This window comes from Paroedura picta, chromosome 2 (assembly GCF_049243985.1).
Source record: "Paroedura picta isolate Pp20150507F chromosome 2, Ppicta_v3.0, whole genome shotgun sequence".
Lineage (NCBI taxonomy): Eukaryota > Metazoa > Chordata > Lepidosauria > Squamata > Gekkonidae > Paroedura > Paroedura picta.
Genome location: NC_135370.1, coordinates 39,350,810 through 39,367,255, shown reverse-complemented (window position 1 = coordinate 39,367,255; position 16,446 = coordinate 39,350,810). Strand labels below are relative to the sequence as shown.

The 16,446-nt window shown below is 45.1% G+C and overlaps 1 protein-coding gene across 5 annotated transcripts in view; it reads right to left on the bottom strand.

The window, feature by feature from the left end:
- The window catches only part of LOC143829273 (sodium channel protein type 2 subunit alpha-like), a 131,575-nt gene that overhangs the window by 30,017 nt on the left and 85,112 nt on the right, over window positions 1-16,446 (bottom strand). For all 5 annotated transcript variants that reach the window (XM_077319830.1, XM_077319829.1, XM_077319831.1 and 2 more), the window contains 6 exons: window positions 15,760-15,886; window positions 10,980-11,218; window positions 9,510-9,683; window positions 8,024-8,380; window positions 6,515-6,970; window positions 1,055-1,172 (listed from right to left, as the gene is read on the bottom strand). In XM_077319830.1, the coding sequence (XP_077175945.1) occupies window positions 1,055-1,172; window positions 6,515-6,970; window positions 8,024-8,380; window positions 9,510-9,683; window positions 10,980-11,218; window positions 15,760-15,886 (1,471 nt within the window). The remainder of the gene's footprint in view (window positions 1-1,054; window positions 1,173-6,514; window positions 6,971-8,023; window positions 8,381-9,509; window positions 9,684-10,979; window positions 11,219-15,759; window positions 15,887-16,446) is intronic.

Below are 16,446 nucleotides of genomic sequence, written 5' to 3'. Positions count from 1 at the left end.
ATGTTCTCTTCTCAAGGCCGGATGCAATTGTTTATATTAACAAGAGTACTTTTGTAACCTTTTCCCCCTGGTGACTTAGCATAATGGCAATGGGGTGGTCCTGTGGGATGTCCAAGGGGTGGAGTCCCCAAGTTATTGGTTTGACCCAAAAAGCATCATCTTTCCGCACCTTCAATGGATTGTTATAAAGTCTCATGTATCCTATTTTTCTACACACAGATTTGGGAACTCCCCTGTGTCTATATTTCTGCTGCAGTAAAAATCTATAAAAGTTTTTTTTTCTCTCAGAGTGATTATTGGGATGGGCAAAAGGGAACCTAATTTGGCCCCTGGGCCATCACCTCCCCCTTCCTCTCTACCTCCCTTCAAACCTTGGAGTCCAACTATTCGGATCCAAAACTCAATCCGGCAATTTGAATGAGAGGGATGGTTGGAGCACTAATAAGAAATTAGTTTTTACTTGTTTATTGTTTTAATCTATATATGTACTTGCTGTCATCCACCCTGAGACTGCTGCAAGTGAGGGGTGGAGGAGGAGGAGGACGAGGAGGAGGAAGAAGAGGAGGAGTTGGTTCTTATACCTCACTCTTCACTGCCTGAAGGAGTCTCAAAGCGGCTTACAACTGCCTTCCTTTCCTCTCCCCACAACAGACACCCTGTGAAATAGGTGGGTAGCTGAGAGAGCCCAGACAGGACAGATCTGTGAGAACAGCTCTAACAGGACTGTGGCTAGCCCAAGGTCACTCAGCTGGCTGCATGAGGAAGAGCAGAGAATCAGACCTGGCTCACCAGATTAGAAGCCGCTGCTCTTAACCACTATACCAATAAATAATAAATAAATGTATTTAGCTACCAGTGAGCATTATACTTCCTAGCCTACATTCAGGCCTGCTCATTTTGTTCACATGACAAAGTTTAGTGTGGATTTTTTAAAAGTTTCCTTAAGTAAACAGCAAGTACATTCAACAGATTAGATGAGATTCTCAAAGGTACCCTTGGACCAAGCATTTTTTAAAAGGTATGCAATCGCTAATGCCAAGCTCCCCTCTCCTACCTTCAGTAAAACAAGCTTTGGGTTCTGATGAATTATCCAGCAAAGCTTCAGCTTCTTCGTCTCTAATGGGACCAAAATCGACTGTGCTCCCATCCGTGGAGCTGGAAATACTTAATTTCTGCAAAGAAAGATCCCACAGTGCCTTGTAATACTTACACATGTTTATTCTGAACTGAAACTTATGTTGACCGAGCATGCAATAGCGACGCATCCACACATCTTAAACCAGATTTACAACAGAGGACATGCACAGCAACGTCCATACGTACTCATGTGGATCCCTGATTTGTGCATTCCAAGCATTTACATTGTTACCAATGAAATAAAAGTTTTAGGGGTGGAGGTGAGAACACTTAGGAATGGGTGATGCCATTATAAAAAGCAATTGGAAAATCGCTGGTGCTGTTTCCGCACTGAGAACTTGGCTCCTGTGCGGGAACACAAATCCAGGGCGGATGAGGTGCAGTGGGTCCAGTGCTCCCCCGTGGGGGAGCAGCAAGAGGTGGGGCAACCTGCCTCGACTCAAACTCCCTCCTGCAGCCCGGTGCAAAATCTCCTATGTGAAAACAGTTCCAGATGTGCTTCTCTTTTGCTGCTGTTTTTCCAATAACTTTTTCTTTGAAAAAGGAACCATTTTGCAATAGCCAATGCTTCCGAATTATTTGAAAAGCAGAGAGCAAATTACTTAAAAATAGCATCACTGTATAGCAATGGCTTGGATCCAGTGGTTGGTTCATGGAACAGGCCCCTCTCCCTTCCTTCTGTATCTCCCAAGCACTTCCTGTGCCCTCACCACAGCGGTCCCCAACCTTCATCTGGTCGGGGACCACCTCCAGGGGTGGGGGAGAGCCAGCAGCCCGGCTGCCACAGTTGCTCAAAAACGCGCACGCGCGGAACTGCCGTGCATGCGCGTTTTGGCCACCAGGGGGCGCAAACGTGCATGCACGGCAGTTCCGCGCGTGCTCGTTAGCGTTGCTGGGGCGCCGGCTGCAATGCCGGCCTCTTTCCCCCCCCTCTCGCTGCAGGGGTGGGAGGCAGGTGCGGCCGCTGGCAGCCCCGTATGATGGCCTTTGTGGTACCGGGCCGCGGACCGGGGGTTGGGGACCCCTGCCCCACCAAACTACCCATGCAGGTCAACAGACCTTGTGGAACTGAGTGGGTCATAGTGCATCAAGAAGGAAGACCTTGAAGAAATTCATCTGCCCTCTTTGTAAGAGCTCTTGTGGAAGAGCTAGCATGTGAGGGAAAGGGGTACTTTCTGTCAGTTTTTGAGTTTCAGCCCCATGTAATGCTTCCCCTTCTAGGCCCGAGAGTCCCTTAAGTCTAAGGAACAGATTTTTTTTCAGTGTATACAGGGAGAAAGGAAGAGAGGCTTATTTTCCAGGCTAATCTTCACAACAGTTTACTAGATCCAACCCTTTATATTCCTTACAATGCTAAATTTAGTTTTATGCTGGATCACAACTAAGCAGATCCCACCAAATTGAATGGCAAAACTTCAAAAATGTGATCCAGAACCTGGATTACACCAGTACTTTTTTTTCATTCACAGGAGTATCGTTTTTACATATTGTACATCCCTCAGCCACTTTCCAACCTAAGAAAAATCTGAAGCGAAATTCAATGAAACAAGTTAGGAGAAGACACTAAGACATTAAGAGTCACGGGAGATATTTACACGCCATATGGCGAACACAACAGAAAGCAAGTTTCCAAAATTTCAAAACTGGAAAAAGCATGTTCAATTTGTTCCCGTAGCCTTCGGTTTGCATGCTTCCTCACCAGTGCAAAAAATCTATTGACTTGTTGTGCATTTCACATAACTGTTGTCTTAAATGCACATTCTAGTCACGATCAGACAATTAGTTGATTCTAGTGCTCAAGAGGACTTTGAAGAGGAGATGGCGACCCAGCTGACTTTGTAGCTCTGACAACCAAGGCAACATTATCAGTATAATTTAAAGCATGGCCTTGGAAGAGGGTCTATCAATGACATGAAGTCCAATCACCCCCTCCCCCCCCCCCAAGTAGTTCAGATCATGGTGCTATTCCCAGCTGGAGTATAACATCAGTAACGACAACATCAACACCCAGTGAGAGGAATGTCAAGAATGATGAAAGCCCATTTCAAATAAGAATATTTAAAACACTATTTTCTTATGTTTCAACTTTCAGTACTCAGAAATTGTTTCCATGCTTGCTTTTTAAAGTATTTCTAGCAGGCTCTCTTCCTACTTATGCCACCTGGTAAATATGAGGAGACAAATAGTGCTGACCCTGCCCCAACCCTACACTCATGCCTCAGGGATGCAACAGGAGACCTTGAGGTCAGATTTTGAGCAGTTTGGGGTCTTGTACTACAGCGCCGGTCAGGCAGTGGCAGGTGATCACACCAGTTCCAGGGCTCTTGAATGATACAGCCTCATCTCCTGCCATTTCTTTTCAAGGCCAACTGAGTCTCCTGCTGGCCAGGATGAGCAATGCTAGCAGAAGGGCCTAGGCATAGAGAAATATGTCTTTCGTCTTTGGGACAGAGGATGCTGTGAAAAGCCCACAGCTCCTCGGAGGAAGCAACTCAAATTCCCTCATTTTGTCCGGACTTGTTTCAAGGAGCTTAGACTGGAGTAACTCTGCATGGGATTGCACTGATTAGTACTCTAGTCCAGTGGTCCCCAATCTTTTTATCACTGGGGACCGGTCAACGCTTGACAATTTTACTGAGGCCCAGGGGGGAGTAGTCTTTTGCCGAGGGACGTCGCCATCGTTGCCTGAGCCTCTGCTCCACTTGCTTTCCCACCAGCGACCTTGACTTCCCGCCACCCACTGGGGGGCGCTGCCAACAGCAGCTACGCGGTGCCATGCCGTGGAGGATGCCCCAGACATGACAGCCGCTGGAGAGCACCAAAGGTGAGCGGGTGGCAGAGTGGCAGGGCAGCCCCCAAGGCAGCAGCTGGGGAGGAGGACGAGCAGGAGCTACGGACCGGTACTGACTGATCCACGGACCGGTCCCGGTCCCTGGACCGGGGGTTGGGGACCACTGCTCTAGTCGTTTCTCTAAGTAGCTGGATTGCCAGCTGTTCTAAGCGTGTGGATGAATAGTAAAATGTACGGTTGTCTTAGCAAGACACTTTTATTCAGTTCCCCATTCGTTTGGGACTCTTGATGATCTATTCTGTCAATTACTGTTCTGTCCTCAGAAAGGCATAAACTCCGTTTAGGAGGACACTGTTAGTGATTATAAAACACAAACAATAAATGTTCCAAATAGAATAAAAACCAGGATCAATTAATTGCCCAGTTGTCCAGAATTATATTCTTATTTAATTATAATATATTTCGCTTTCATCATTCTAATACAGGCAGCACTTTTGTATCATCAGCCACTGGATTATAAAACAAAAGATCATCAAAAGCACTAACCGGCACAATAATAGATAATTCTATGTCTCTGCAGTATGAAACACAGTATCATTTTTATAACTCAAGGGCAGGGGTGGCCAAATGTTGGCTCTCCAGATATCCAATTGACATGAGTCCCTGCCAGCATGCTCACAAAGGCCTATGGTAATTATAGTCCATGGACATCTGGAGAGCCACACTATGGCCACCCCTGCTCTAGTATGTTCTATTGTTGTATAGATACAATTAGGTAGCCCTGTTGCTCTGAAGGAGCAGCAGAAATTTTGAATCCAATGGCACCTTTAAGACCAACAAAGTTTTATTCAAGCTGTAAACTTTTGTATGCACAGCACACTTAGTCATTGTCTGATGAAGCGTGCTGTGCATATCTGAAAATGTACACCTTGCAGAAAACTTTGTTGGTCTTAAAGGTGCCACTGAACTCAAAATCTCCCAGCAGCAACTAAAAAAATGCTTAATTGAAACAAACCACAAGCCACAACTACCCTTTCCGTTTTCACTGATCTCTTCCTCAGGCTGGACACTAAATATTTTATTATTTCTTTATTATAAATTTGAAATATACTACCTTGCTTTGCCCCAATAATAATATCTGCATGGAAGACACCAAACGTCACTTATAATTTAAAAAAATTGGATAACCTTTGTGAGGATAATATTAATATGCATCACAAATATACCCTCCACACACTTAAAAAAAATTCTATGAGGTCATTCTTAAATGTAAATCTGAGGATTCTTAAAACTTTACAAACCAAAATGCATGCACTTAACTTATTAAGATATTGTGTAAAAAATAATCAACACAAGTGAATGTTGAGGTAGCCCCTCCCCCTGATCATGCTATGCTGCGAATCACAAGTCACATGTGAGTCACATGACTGATAGTGAATGGATGATGGCGCGCACACTGCAGCCACATGCAGGCTGGTCAGCTGGTATCCGACAGTGATTGTGTACGTATGACTTGCTGCAGTAACCTGTTAAAAATGGCTGACACTCGTCGTTCGGCCTGGTTAAAGAGCGCCAGAGCTGTGCTCTCTGTCTGCTCCCGATTGTTTTTAGCCCTGTGAGAAGTAAGAATGGCAGGAAGTGATGTAGAAAGCATCTAGTGTCTCAGTCTGGAAACACCACAAAAAATGGCTGGAAAAGTTATCTTCTAATACAGGGGTAGTCAACCTGTGGTTCTCCAGATGTTCATGGACTACAATTCCCATGAGCCCCTGACAGCAAACGCTGGCAGGGGCTCATGGGAATTGTAGTCCATGGACATCTGGAGGACCACAGGTTGACTACCCCTGTTCTAATATGTTAGTCACATTAACATGGCGAGCCATACATTAACAAACTGAGCAAAGACCTATGTACAGACATACTGAAAAGGGGAATATCCCCTGATTAATATATATGAAGAAGAGTTGGTTTTTATACCCCAGTTTTCCCTACCCGAAGCACTCTCAAAATGGTTGACGATCGCCTTCCCTTCCTCTTCCTAGAAGAGACACCCTGTGAGGGAGGTGGGGCTGAGAGAGCTCTGACAGGACTGCTCTGTAAGAACAGCTCTATCAGGACTGTGACGAGGGAATCAAACCTGAGCGGGGGAATCAAACCTGGCTCTGTAGATTAGAGGCTGCCATTCTTAACCACTACACCACTGTGTAAAGTAAGAGCCTGGAAGTCCAAGGGTTGCTGTGCAGAGGCAAGCAATGGCAATTACCTCTGCTCACCTCTTGCCTTGAAAACCTTACAGCAGTGTTGGCCCAATTGTGGCTTTCCAGCAATCCCTATGAGCCACTAACAGTGCTGCTGGTAGGGGCTCATGGGAATTGTAGTCCATGGACATCCGGAGAGTCTCCATCTGGCCACCCCTGCCTTACAGGGCACCATGAATCAGCCGTGATTTGATTGCACTTTCCATCTCCTTGTGCCTTGTTTGAGGACAAAACAAACTCAAATATACTGGTTCAATAGCTGCGTCCATAAAGAGCTTGCAAAGAACAACTCGACGGGGCAACTGTGTAAAACAATTCCACGCCTTACCTCTTTAGTTTCCTCCTCAACTTCGGATATGCTGCTAAATTCCTCGGTGTTTACAGGGTCAAAGTCAGATTCCCCCACAGCAATGGGTACCGTCACAGTCAGACTTGGGTTGTTGATGAAGGACAGGGGATCACAGCTGTCCATATAAATGGCGGCTGTGCTTCTGTCCTGGTGATATTCAAGAGCTCTGTTGATGTCAGCGACAGTATGGTTGGGAATCCCCCCACCGTTCTCCTTGTTTTGCTCGAAGGCTGCCTTAATACCTGCAGCGGGCTTCGTTTTTTGAAAGCAAATGGTTTGGACAAATTCATACAGTTTTTTCTTCACAAAATCAATTCCTCTATGAATCCTGGCTATGGCGATCTGGAGATTATTTGCTTCTGTTTCGTCCTCTGGAGCTGCAAGACTGTCTGAACTGAAAGAGCTCAATAACAAGGCCAGAAAGAGATTCAGCACCTAGAAGGGGGAAAGAAAAAGAAAAGAAAGCCAAAGAACTCAATTATGTCTTTTCCATTAGTTCACTCCTGAAAGCTGCAGTTCAAATTTGTTCCTGAATATTTTCAAACAGGAGCGCGTGGATTTACATTTCGATTTCTAAACACCTTTCTCTTTAACAACAAGTGCATCGTTTCTGTGGTCAATGGACAGAAAATTACTTTTACAGTGCTGTTTGTGTGTTGTGTTTTAATTTTGAAAACATGAACAGGCTTTCAATACAAATCAGAAGAGGGTTAATTTTGTGTTTTCCAAACATTTGAGATTTGTATGTTGGGGAGCTGAAAAGAAGAACCTCTCTGTCATGAGAACAAAGTTTACGTCCAGGGGAACCTTGAAGACCAACAAAGTTTTAATCAAGATATAGACTTCCCTGTGGAAGCAAACTTCTTCAGACAACCTGAAGAAGAAGAAGAAGAAGAGTTGGTTCTTATATGCCGCTTTTCCCTACCCGAAGGAGGCTCAAAGCAGCTTACAGTCGCCTTCCCATTCCTCTCCCCACAACAGACACCCTGTGGGGTGGGTGAGGCTGAGAGAGCCCTGATATCACTGCTCGGTCAGAACAGTTTTATCAGTGCCGTGGTGAGCCCAAGGTCACCCAGCTGGCTGCATGTGGGGGAGCGCAGAATCGAACCTGGCATGCCAGATTAGAAGTCCGCACTCCTAACCACTACACCAAACTGGCTCTCAGGGAGTACTAGCGAGACCCAAGTTCAAAGCAGCCTGCCTAGTACAATAAAGTTTGACTTGACAAAAGACCTTCAAACCAAACCCCGAGCAACAGAAGGGAACAAATCCTGTCTGAGATGGTGGAACTCAATCATCCTTGATGCAGATACTGGGATAACATAATCCTCCATAGGGATACTATTACTTCTTTTTAAAAATACAGACTAGTCCCAAGGACCAAACCAGCCAATTAAAGGAAAAATAACCCTAAACGATAACCCTCTTGCTCCTTTAATTTATTAATTAGTGAATAAAATAACGGCCAAAACATTGTCAATGACATACCACCAAGTTCCCAATCACCATGACCAGGAGAAATACGATCAGGCACATGGTTTGACTCGCAACTTCCATACAGTCCCACATGGTCTCTATCCATTCTCCGCAAAGTATTCGGAAGATGATCAAGAAAGAGTGGAAGAAGTCGTTCATGTGCCAGCGCGGGAGTTCACATTCCGTACTGATTTTGCAGACACAGTCCACGTAGCTTTTGCCAAACAGCTGCATGCCAACCACGGCAAAGATGAAGACAATGATGGCCAAGACCAAGGTCAGGTTTCCCAGAGCGCCAACAGAGTTGCCAATGATCTTGATGAGCATATTTAGAGTGGGCCAGGATTTGGCCAGCTTGAAGACCCTGAGCTGAAGACAACAATGAAGGATGTACATTAACAGAGAGACCTTGACCGACGGACACAAGGAGCGACGCTGGATAGGCCTGTCCAGAAGTACGTGCCACTTCATTCAGGGGGTTAATAAACCAGTAAAGCATCTTTATGACAGCAGCTACAGTCCATCCAGAGATCTACATGCACAGCCAAGATCCCACTGTCGATTCCCTCAACCCAAACCTTTCTATCCAGCATAGCTTTTTAGAAATCCGTTCCTTGCTGGACTTGCCATTTGGTGACGCAGACTATGCTTTGCGTTGCAGGAAGGAAAGTCTGTTATTCACTGAGGGATCATTAAAAATGAAGTCCACTGAGGATTCACGGTCTAACCACTAGAATGAGGACAACCATGTCTCTCTACTCACCTTTCCCTAAGTGCATCCAAAGGCCCTCTGATCCAGCAAGGGAAATCACTACCACCTCGGAGTAAAATGAATGGCACACACAGAAGATGATGTGCCGGGCTGCTGACTGATGTTTGGGCCATCCCCGCACAGGGCAACATTTGGCCCGCTGCACCTTATCCACCCTGGATTTGTGCTCCCACATAGCAGCCAGGGCAGCAAGGATCTGCTGCACTACGGGGTGACGTGGGCTTAAAAAAATGCTTAAGAATGTTTACAAAATGTCCCAGGCAGCTCCCAGCTTCTGGGATACCGTACTCGCAGCCGAGGGTGGGAGGAGCCAGGCCAGGCCAGCCCAATTCTTCCCTTCCGGACAGCTCAGACCCGACATAGGCCCTGGTGAGGTCTGCAGCAAAGCAGGGGATGTGGAAACCCACAATCCCTTGCTGTGGGCCAACTGAGCACCTGAGTTGCACCAGGCCCAAGACCGCCCTGGGCTGGTGCCGACATTGTCGGGAAGCAGTAATTAGCCCCGCAACCAGACAAGTGGTGAGTCGGGCCAAATTCCGGGTGCGGAAACAGTCCCAGAGGTGTTCCTGAAGTTTCCCAGACCCGTGACTGTATCTATTGAATTGCAGTAAACACTTGATCCATGCAAGGAGGAGGAGATCTGCCATGGGGGAAAGAGCAAGATATAATCACTAAATGTCTCTTTACAGAAATCAGTTCAGTAGTAGGGTTTAGCAGCATATTTACCAATCTGAAGGATCGTAGAACTGACAATCCTTCCACATTTGCCAGGCCCAGCTCCATTAAACTAAGGCTGACGATAATGCTATCGAAAACATTCCAGCCTTCTTGGAAATAATAATAAGGATCCATGGCTACTATCTTGAAGACCATTTCGGCAGTGAAGATCCCAGTGAAGACCTGGATGAGGAATTCAGTTAGTTAATTCGTGTAATTTTATTATTTCAGCTCCTTTCATATCCCCCCCAGCTGGGTTTAGAATTTTCAGGGTGCTGAGGAAGGTCTGAGATGAATCCATCTGGACCACAAGACATCCCACAACATAAAGGAGACTACAAGAGGAAAACTGCCCATGATGCATTCCACATGGGGTGATTCACAAGCCCCCTTTAATCTTGGCAGCCTAAAAGGTTATGTAAGAGAACTGAACCCTTAGACCGGGGTAGTCAAACTGCAGCCCTCCAGATGTCCATGGACTACAATTCCCATGAGCCCCTGCCAGTGTTTGCTGGCAGGGGCTCATGAGAATTGTAGACCTTGGACATCTGGAGGGCCGCAGTTTGACTACCCCTGCCTTAAACTGAAGCAACCATTTCAGAAAATAAATAAATACGCAGCTGCTGGATGGGAGGTTCTGTACCTAAGGGCAGCTACTGAGAGCCAGCTTGGTGAAGTGGTTAGGAGCGCAAACTTCTAATCTGGCATGCTGGGTTTGATTCCCTGCTCCTCCTCCACATGCTGTCGTGGGCTGGCCACAGTACTGAGAAAGCTGTTCTGACCAAGCAGTAATATCAGGCTCTTTCAGCCTTACCTCCCTCACAGGGTGTCTGTTGTGGGGAGAGGAAAGGAAAGGCGATCGTAAGCCACCTTGAGACTCCTGGTTGAGACAAGTGGAATATAAACACCAACTCTTCTTACATTGTGGGAAGAATCCAAAAGGTGTATCATTGAAGGGCATGGACAACAAATATAGCAAGTGACAGGTTCAATTCCCCCTTGCTGTGATCTCTGGTAGCAAAGCTGGGGAAAGACTTGAAAAATCTTGGGATAATGGTTAATGATTAAGGTAGAGCATTCTGGGATGGATGGATGCTCTGAGTCGCTGGAAGGCAACTTCATACAGTGGTTAAGTGAGACAACCTTTAATCTGGAGAAGCCAGGTTTGATTCCCCACTCCTCCATATGCACCCAGCTGGGCGATCAAGGGGTAGTCATAGCCCTGTTAAAAAGCTGTTCTGTCAGAACTCTCTCAGCCCCACCTAGATAGGATAGAGGAAGGGGATTATAAAACGCTTTAAGACTCCTTCAGGTAGGGTAAAGTGAAGTTTAAGAAACCAACTTTTCTTCTTCCCTCTTCCTAAACATTTGGGGGCATGACCTTCCAACAGAGTGAGGCCCATTTTTATTAACGGTATCTTACAGAACCAATTTTAAATATATGACTCAGAAAATGGTTTCATATACAATTTTACTCACCAGATTTCCATGTTTAAGGACATCTTCAAAGGACTTTTTCATTGGATAATGTTCCAAGGCCATGAACAGAGTGTTTAGAACTATGCAGATGGTAATGGCAAGATCGACAAATGGATCCATCACAATTAAATGGACAATTTTCTTTATCTTTAGCCATGTATCACAGCAGTTCCAAATCAAGTAAGTGTGGGCAAATTTATTCCAGCAAGGTGGACACTTCTGTCGGGATTCCTCAAGTTCTGGAGGGAGGGACATGGAAAACAATATGAAGACTGAATGTTCATTTGGTGTTTTGCATTCATTGCAGAAAAAAATCCACCTAAATGAAATACGATTTGCACATCTGCAGACTTAGTCGTTATTACACAATATTATATTGCAGTTTTATTGGATTGGAAAATAAAATACTTTATATTCAGGTCCATCAAGGGACTCAATTTTGATTGGATGTCATCAGTACATGATATTTGATTTTTAAAAGCTGTCACAGGAAGGCACAAGGATCCATTACGAAGGTCAGGTGCTGAAGAATGAAGTTGAAACTTGAATTTGAAGGACATTATTTTGGTGAATGGTTGCTTCCAGCAATCCCAGAGAGGCAGGAAACTGACTGCTGACATATGTCTCCATCTTACAGGATGTGCCTGACTTCAGTTTGGAGTAGCCTTTTTCAACCTTTTGACCACGTAGGAACCCCTGAAACATTTCCCAGGCTTCGAGGAACTTCAGAAGAGATGACAGCTGGCCATGTGACATGTCACTGGACGTGACATCACCCATACACTCTCACCGGATATGGCCAGTGTTAGGAAGAGCCAATGGAATAAAATGAAAGTGGATGCTTTAGCTCTGCTCTGTGGGGAGCCTGCAGAGCAACACAGGAAGTGACATCTATGAAGTCAATGGCCATTCAAACTTCTGGGAAAGGCTGCAGAACCCCTGGGGAATTCTCAAGGAACTGCAGGCTTCCAGGGAACCCTCCTTGGGTATCCTTGGAGACTTACCTAGCTAGCAGGTCTATCAAAAGAACTTTCTGCAGAAAGGTAACAGGCCTTGACAATAATGTCACAAACTGACATTGCAAGCAGGAAAAAAATTATATAGTGAAGAAAGGCTAGGACATATGCCTTGATCCAACTCCCAGGTGCCTTTCTTCCCGTTAAACAGGGTGGGACAAAGTTATGTTCTCCAAATTCCAGGTGGAAAGCATTTTCATTATATGTTCCAATGCATTTTCCTTTGGAGTAGTCTCCTTTCTCAACCTCCTTTGTGGATTTTTGGGCATATTATCATCTAATTTCTTTTACCAGTTTTCTCTGTAGAATTAATCTTCTCCATAACCATTCCTATCTGTAACCATTAATAAAGCTGGTAAGGGATGGCAGGAATTGGGCCTCACCGCCTAACCACCAATCTCTCTCTCTTTTGTCTTGTCATATTTTAAAGCTTGTTCTTGGTTTCTTGTCATTGCAAATACATTTATTTATCCGTCTTTACCACTCTACAATATTATTTCTTCAATATGTACAGGAAGCATTTAGAATGAAAAAAAAAAATAGTTTGGGCAGTACATTCATTTTGATTGCAGAAATTGTTCTCAGCCACAAGATTTTCTATTTTTTCCATCTGGATAAATCTTCTTGTGTCAGTTTTCAGGTTCAAAATGTCTTTGTTTTAGATTTTTCCCCCGTACGTCTTTCATTTTTAACATGCCGAATTTTTTAATTGTATGATTTCTGCTAGTGTGTCTTTATTAGAGATTATTTTAAAATATGTGTGCTCTTGCTCCAATCTCTGGATTTTTTTCCACTAATATCTTGGCTTGGTCTGATTTTTTTTCCCAGGTAGCCACCACCAATAGGATTCCTGTAATAAAAGCTTTGCTTGCTTCCCAAATTGTAGCTGAGGACACGCCTTCTTTTTTATTATTATTATTCCAGATCTTTTTAAAACTTGCTTGCCATCTCTTCTAGAAGAGGGTCATTTAATTGTCATCTTCCTCTTGATTTTCTGCTCCACTGACAAACTAATTCTATGGGATTACAATCAGCAAATATCTTTGGTTGAATCTCTGCTTTGTCTCGATGTATTGTTATGCTTCTGGATGCCCAACATATCTATTCTTGAATGTCTTTGACGTCTTTCTGAAAAGAATGTAAAATCTCTACCCTTCGAGTGCTTGGTCCATTTGGAAGTGGTTGACAATTTGGTAACCATTTCCACTCTGGTGCTGTCCTTTGAGCCAACTGAAGGTGGGTCATAGTTTCTCAGTGTAGCTCAGGCCTCCACAGGAATGGTATCGCTGGCCGTCTACTTGTATCTTGTGATGCCCGTCTACTTGTATCTTTCCTTGATTTGTGTTTATGGACCTGTGTTTCATGCCTGGGGTTTTAATGGGAGTTTTACTGGGGATTTTATTCACACTTTTGTAACCCGCTACGAGACAATTGGGAGTGGTGGGTAATAAATTGAAATAATAGTAATAGGGGTAAGCCATTTCACATCCCCATCAGATGAAGAAGCTACAGCTTCTTAGGCCTTGGAAGGAGACACTGCTCAACTGTGCAGGAAGGAGGCAAACCATTCCTGGTAGCAGAGGGGAACCCCTCCCCACTGTTTTTTTCTTTGAAATGAAACTAAAAGAGGGGTAAAGGAGGAATGCCAAGTAGCTTGAAGGAGAAGTCAAAGAAATATGCCATCTGGTGCTCTGGTAGCAAAATATATTTTTTGAGATATTTTTAATGATTATAATTATTATGTTCATAATACATAAAGGTAAAGGTAAAGGTATCCCCTGTGCAAGCACCGGGTCATGTCTGACCCTTGGGGTGACGCCCTCTAGCGTTTTCATGGCAGACTCAGTACGGGGTGGTTTGCCAGTGCCTTCCCCAGTCATGACCGTTTACCCCCCAGCAAGCTGGGTACTCATTTTACCGACCTCGGAAGGATGGAAGGCTGAGTCAGCCTTGAGCCGGCTGCTGGGATTGGACTCCCAGCCTCATGGGCAGAGCTTTAAGACTGCTGCCTTACCACTCTGTGCCACAAGAGGCTCTTTCATAATACATACAACATAATAATTACCAAAATAGGTTCTCCTAACCAAGTATCTTCAGGTCTTCAGCTTCCCCACCACCCTTCTCTACCATAAATTATTGATTAGCCTGATAGTCCATGAACATTTTCCATTGCTCATAAAATTCCTTCTCTGGTCGACCATTAACTAGTACTGTTAATCTTGCCAATTTTGCAAACTCTAGCCAAAGATCTTTTGTGGGAGATTAATATTTTAGTCAGACAGCTCTCCTTCCATGTGCTCGCTAGTGAGGCAGGAAGTGAAACTGAAAAGTCGTGGCTGGCACTTCCTACAAATTACTGACAAAAGTCTGCAATCAGCTTCCAGATTCTCTAGGATTACAAGGCAGCACCCGCTCCTAAAAAACATGTCCCCTGGTTCCAGGAGAGAAAGGGATCTCTGACTCTCCTTACTGACCCCACATCGTTTCCCCAAATGAAAATGGTCCAACACAAATTCATTACCAGTCTTTCCCCCCATATTGGTAAATCATATAAGTTAAACAGAAGGATAAATAGAGGGATGTCAGGAGCAGGGCAGAGGAAGGGATCCCTGAGTGTACCATGTATACTCTGAGGAAGGGGTAGTCAACCTGTGGTCCTCCAGATGTTCATGCACTACAATTCCCATGAGCCCCTGCCAGCAAACGCTGGCAGGGGCTCATGGGAATTGTAGTGCATGAAAATCTGGAGGACCACAGGCTGACTACCCCTGCCTCAGAGCATACATGGTACACTCAGGGACACTCCACTAGCACCTCTAGGTAGTACTTAGACAAGCCTTTTTCAGCCTTTTGACCGTGGAGGAGCTTCTGAAATATTTTTCAGGCTTCACGGAGCCACGGAACCAGGCCAGAAGTGATGTCACCTGGCCCTGTCCTTGTCACGCCTCTGAGGAAGACTGAGGAGGGGAGAGAAAGGTGGTAGTTTGAGGCAGGAGTAGGTGCCCAGGCTTCGCCCCCTTTCCCAGGCACAGTAGCCACACGAGAACACCACCCCCAGGGCAGTGGAAGTGGCTGATTCCCTGCTTTCACGGCAATGCCGGGAATAGCTTGTGGCTGAGTCCATTAAGGCAGGATACAGGGGAAAGTCCAGGAGCCCCTGGGGAGCTCTCATGGAGCTCTGGATGAGAGTCCCTGACTTAGACAAACACTGACTGGTAGCATTCAGCATTTATTTATAAGTGATCCGTGAATGATTTAAAGAACTGCCCACTAAGCAAGGCAATTACAAAGCCATTTACAAAGCAAGAACGGGGGACAGAAAAACCTAGGCTGTGTGTGCTAACACAAATGCACAAGAAGTCGGTCGTGCAGAAAGGTACGGTTAGGAAGGAATATGGTGAATGACCTGCTCAATTGGCAGTTTCGAACCATCAAAACTGTACCTGAATCATCAGCTCTACGTTTGCAGCTAGACAACAACAGGTGAGCCAAACAGGTGGTTGCTTAGCCTCACCAGTTGTATCTGTGACACTGCATTCACACATGCAAGCCTTAAGCGGATGGTGGAGCCACACCAGATGATGGAAGTACACGTGCGAGTCATGTTGGCGTTACCACCAGCCTGCCTCTGCCCTGATTTCCCTGCACCTATTTGTTGCCCTAACATTCTTCCTTTGATCTTCTTCCCCCCGCAAATTCTTTCAACATGACTGTGACACAAACGAGAACATGGCTGCCGGCTACGCATGTGAGCATGCACACACCTTCCATTGTGTTTGTGATAATGCTTGCGATGCTCATGGCTCTTTGCCGTATGGTGGGGTCTTCCAGTAAATCCATGGACAGCTGAAACGAACTTGACCGCCTCTTCCTGCTTTCACTAGTGGTGCTCTGAGGATGTGAACCAACAGCCTTAATCATCAACATGAACAATATGGGAGCACATAAAGGAGGGGGGGAGGGATCTTAAAACATCAAGGCAATCAAGACATTCATGCTACATGCAGCCTAGTGGCGTCACATTTCATTATGCCAGACTCTGCCAGAATATCTAGTTTTTCAGACCTCAAAAAATGCAAATATATACAAGTGAAACAGTCAAATGGATTTTATATGGGCTGCGAACGACAAAGTGAATTCTTAGCAGCATTTCTATGAAGATACTGCAAGCATCTGGCTCAGTGTAATTCACTTATGCATGATCCGAAGTGGGTCTATATCTAAGGAATATGCTTAATTGCCATGGCCATGAATGGAGTTATTGGGTGATCTTGTAGTTCTTTGTTCAGTTTGACCAATATCCCATTCCCAAAGTTGTGGCTGGATCAAGCTACACACCTGGCTGACGTGTAAGATCATGTCCTCTACCTCAAGTGGAACACATCCCTTATACCGAGTCAGATCACTGATATATCAAGACATAACTATCACATGGGGTGGGAGAAAGGAAC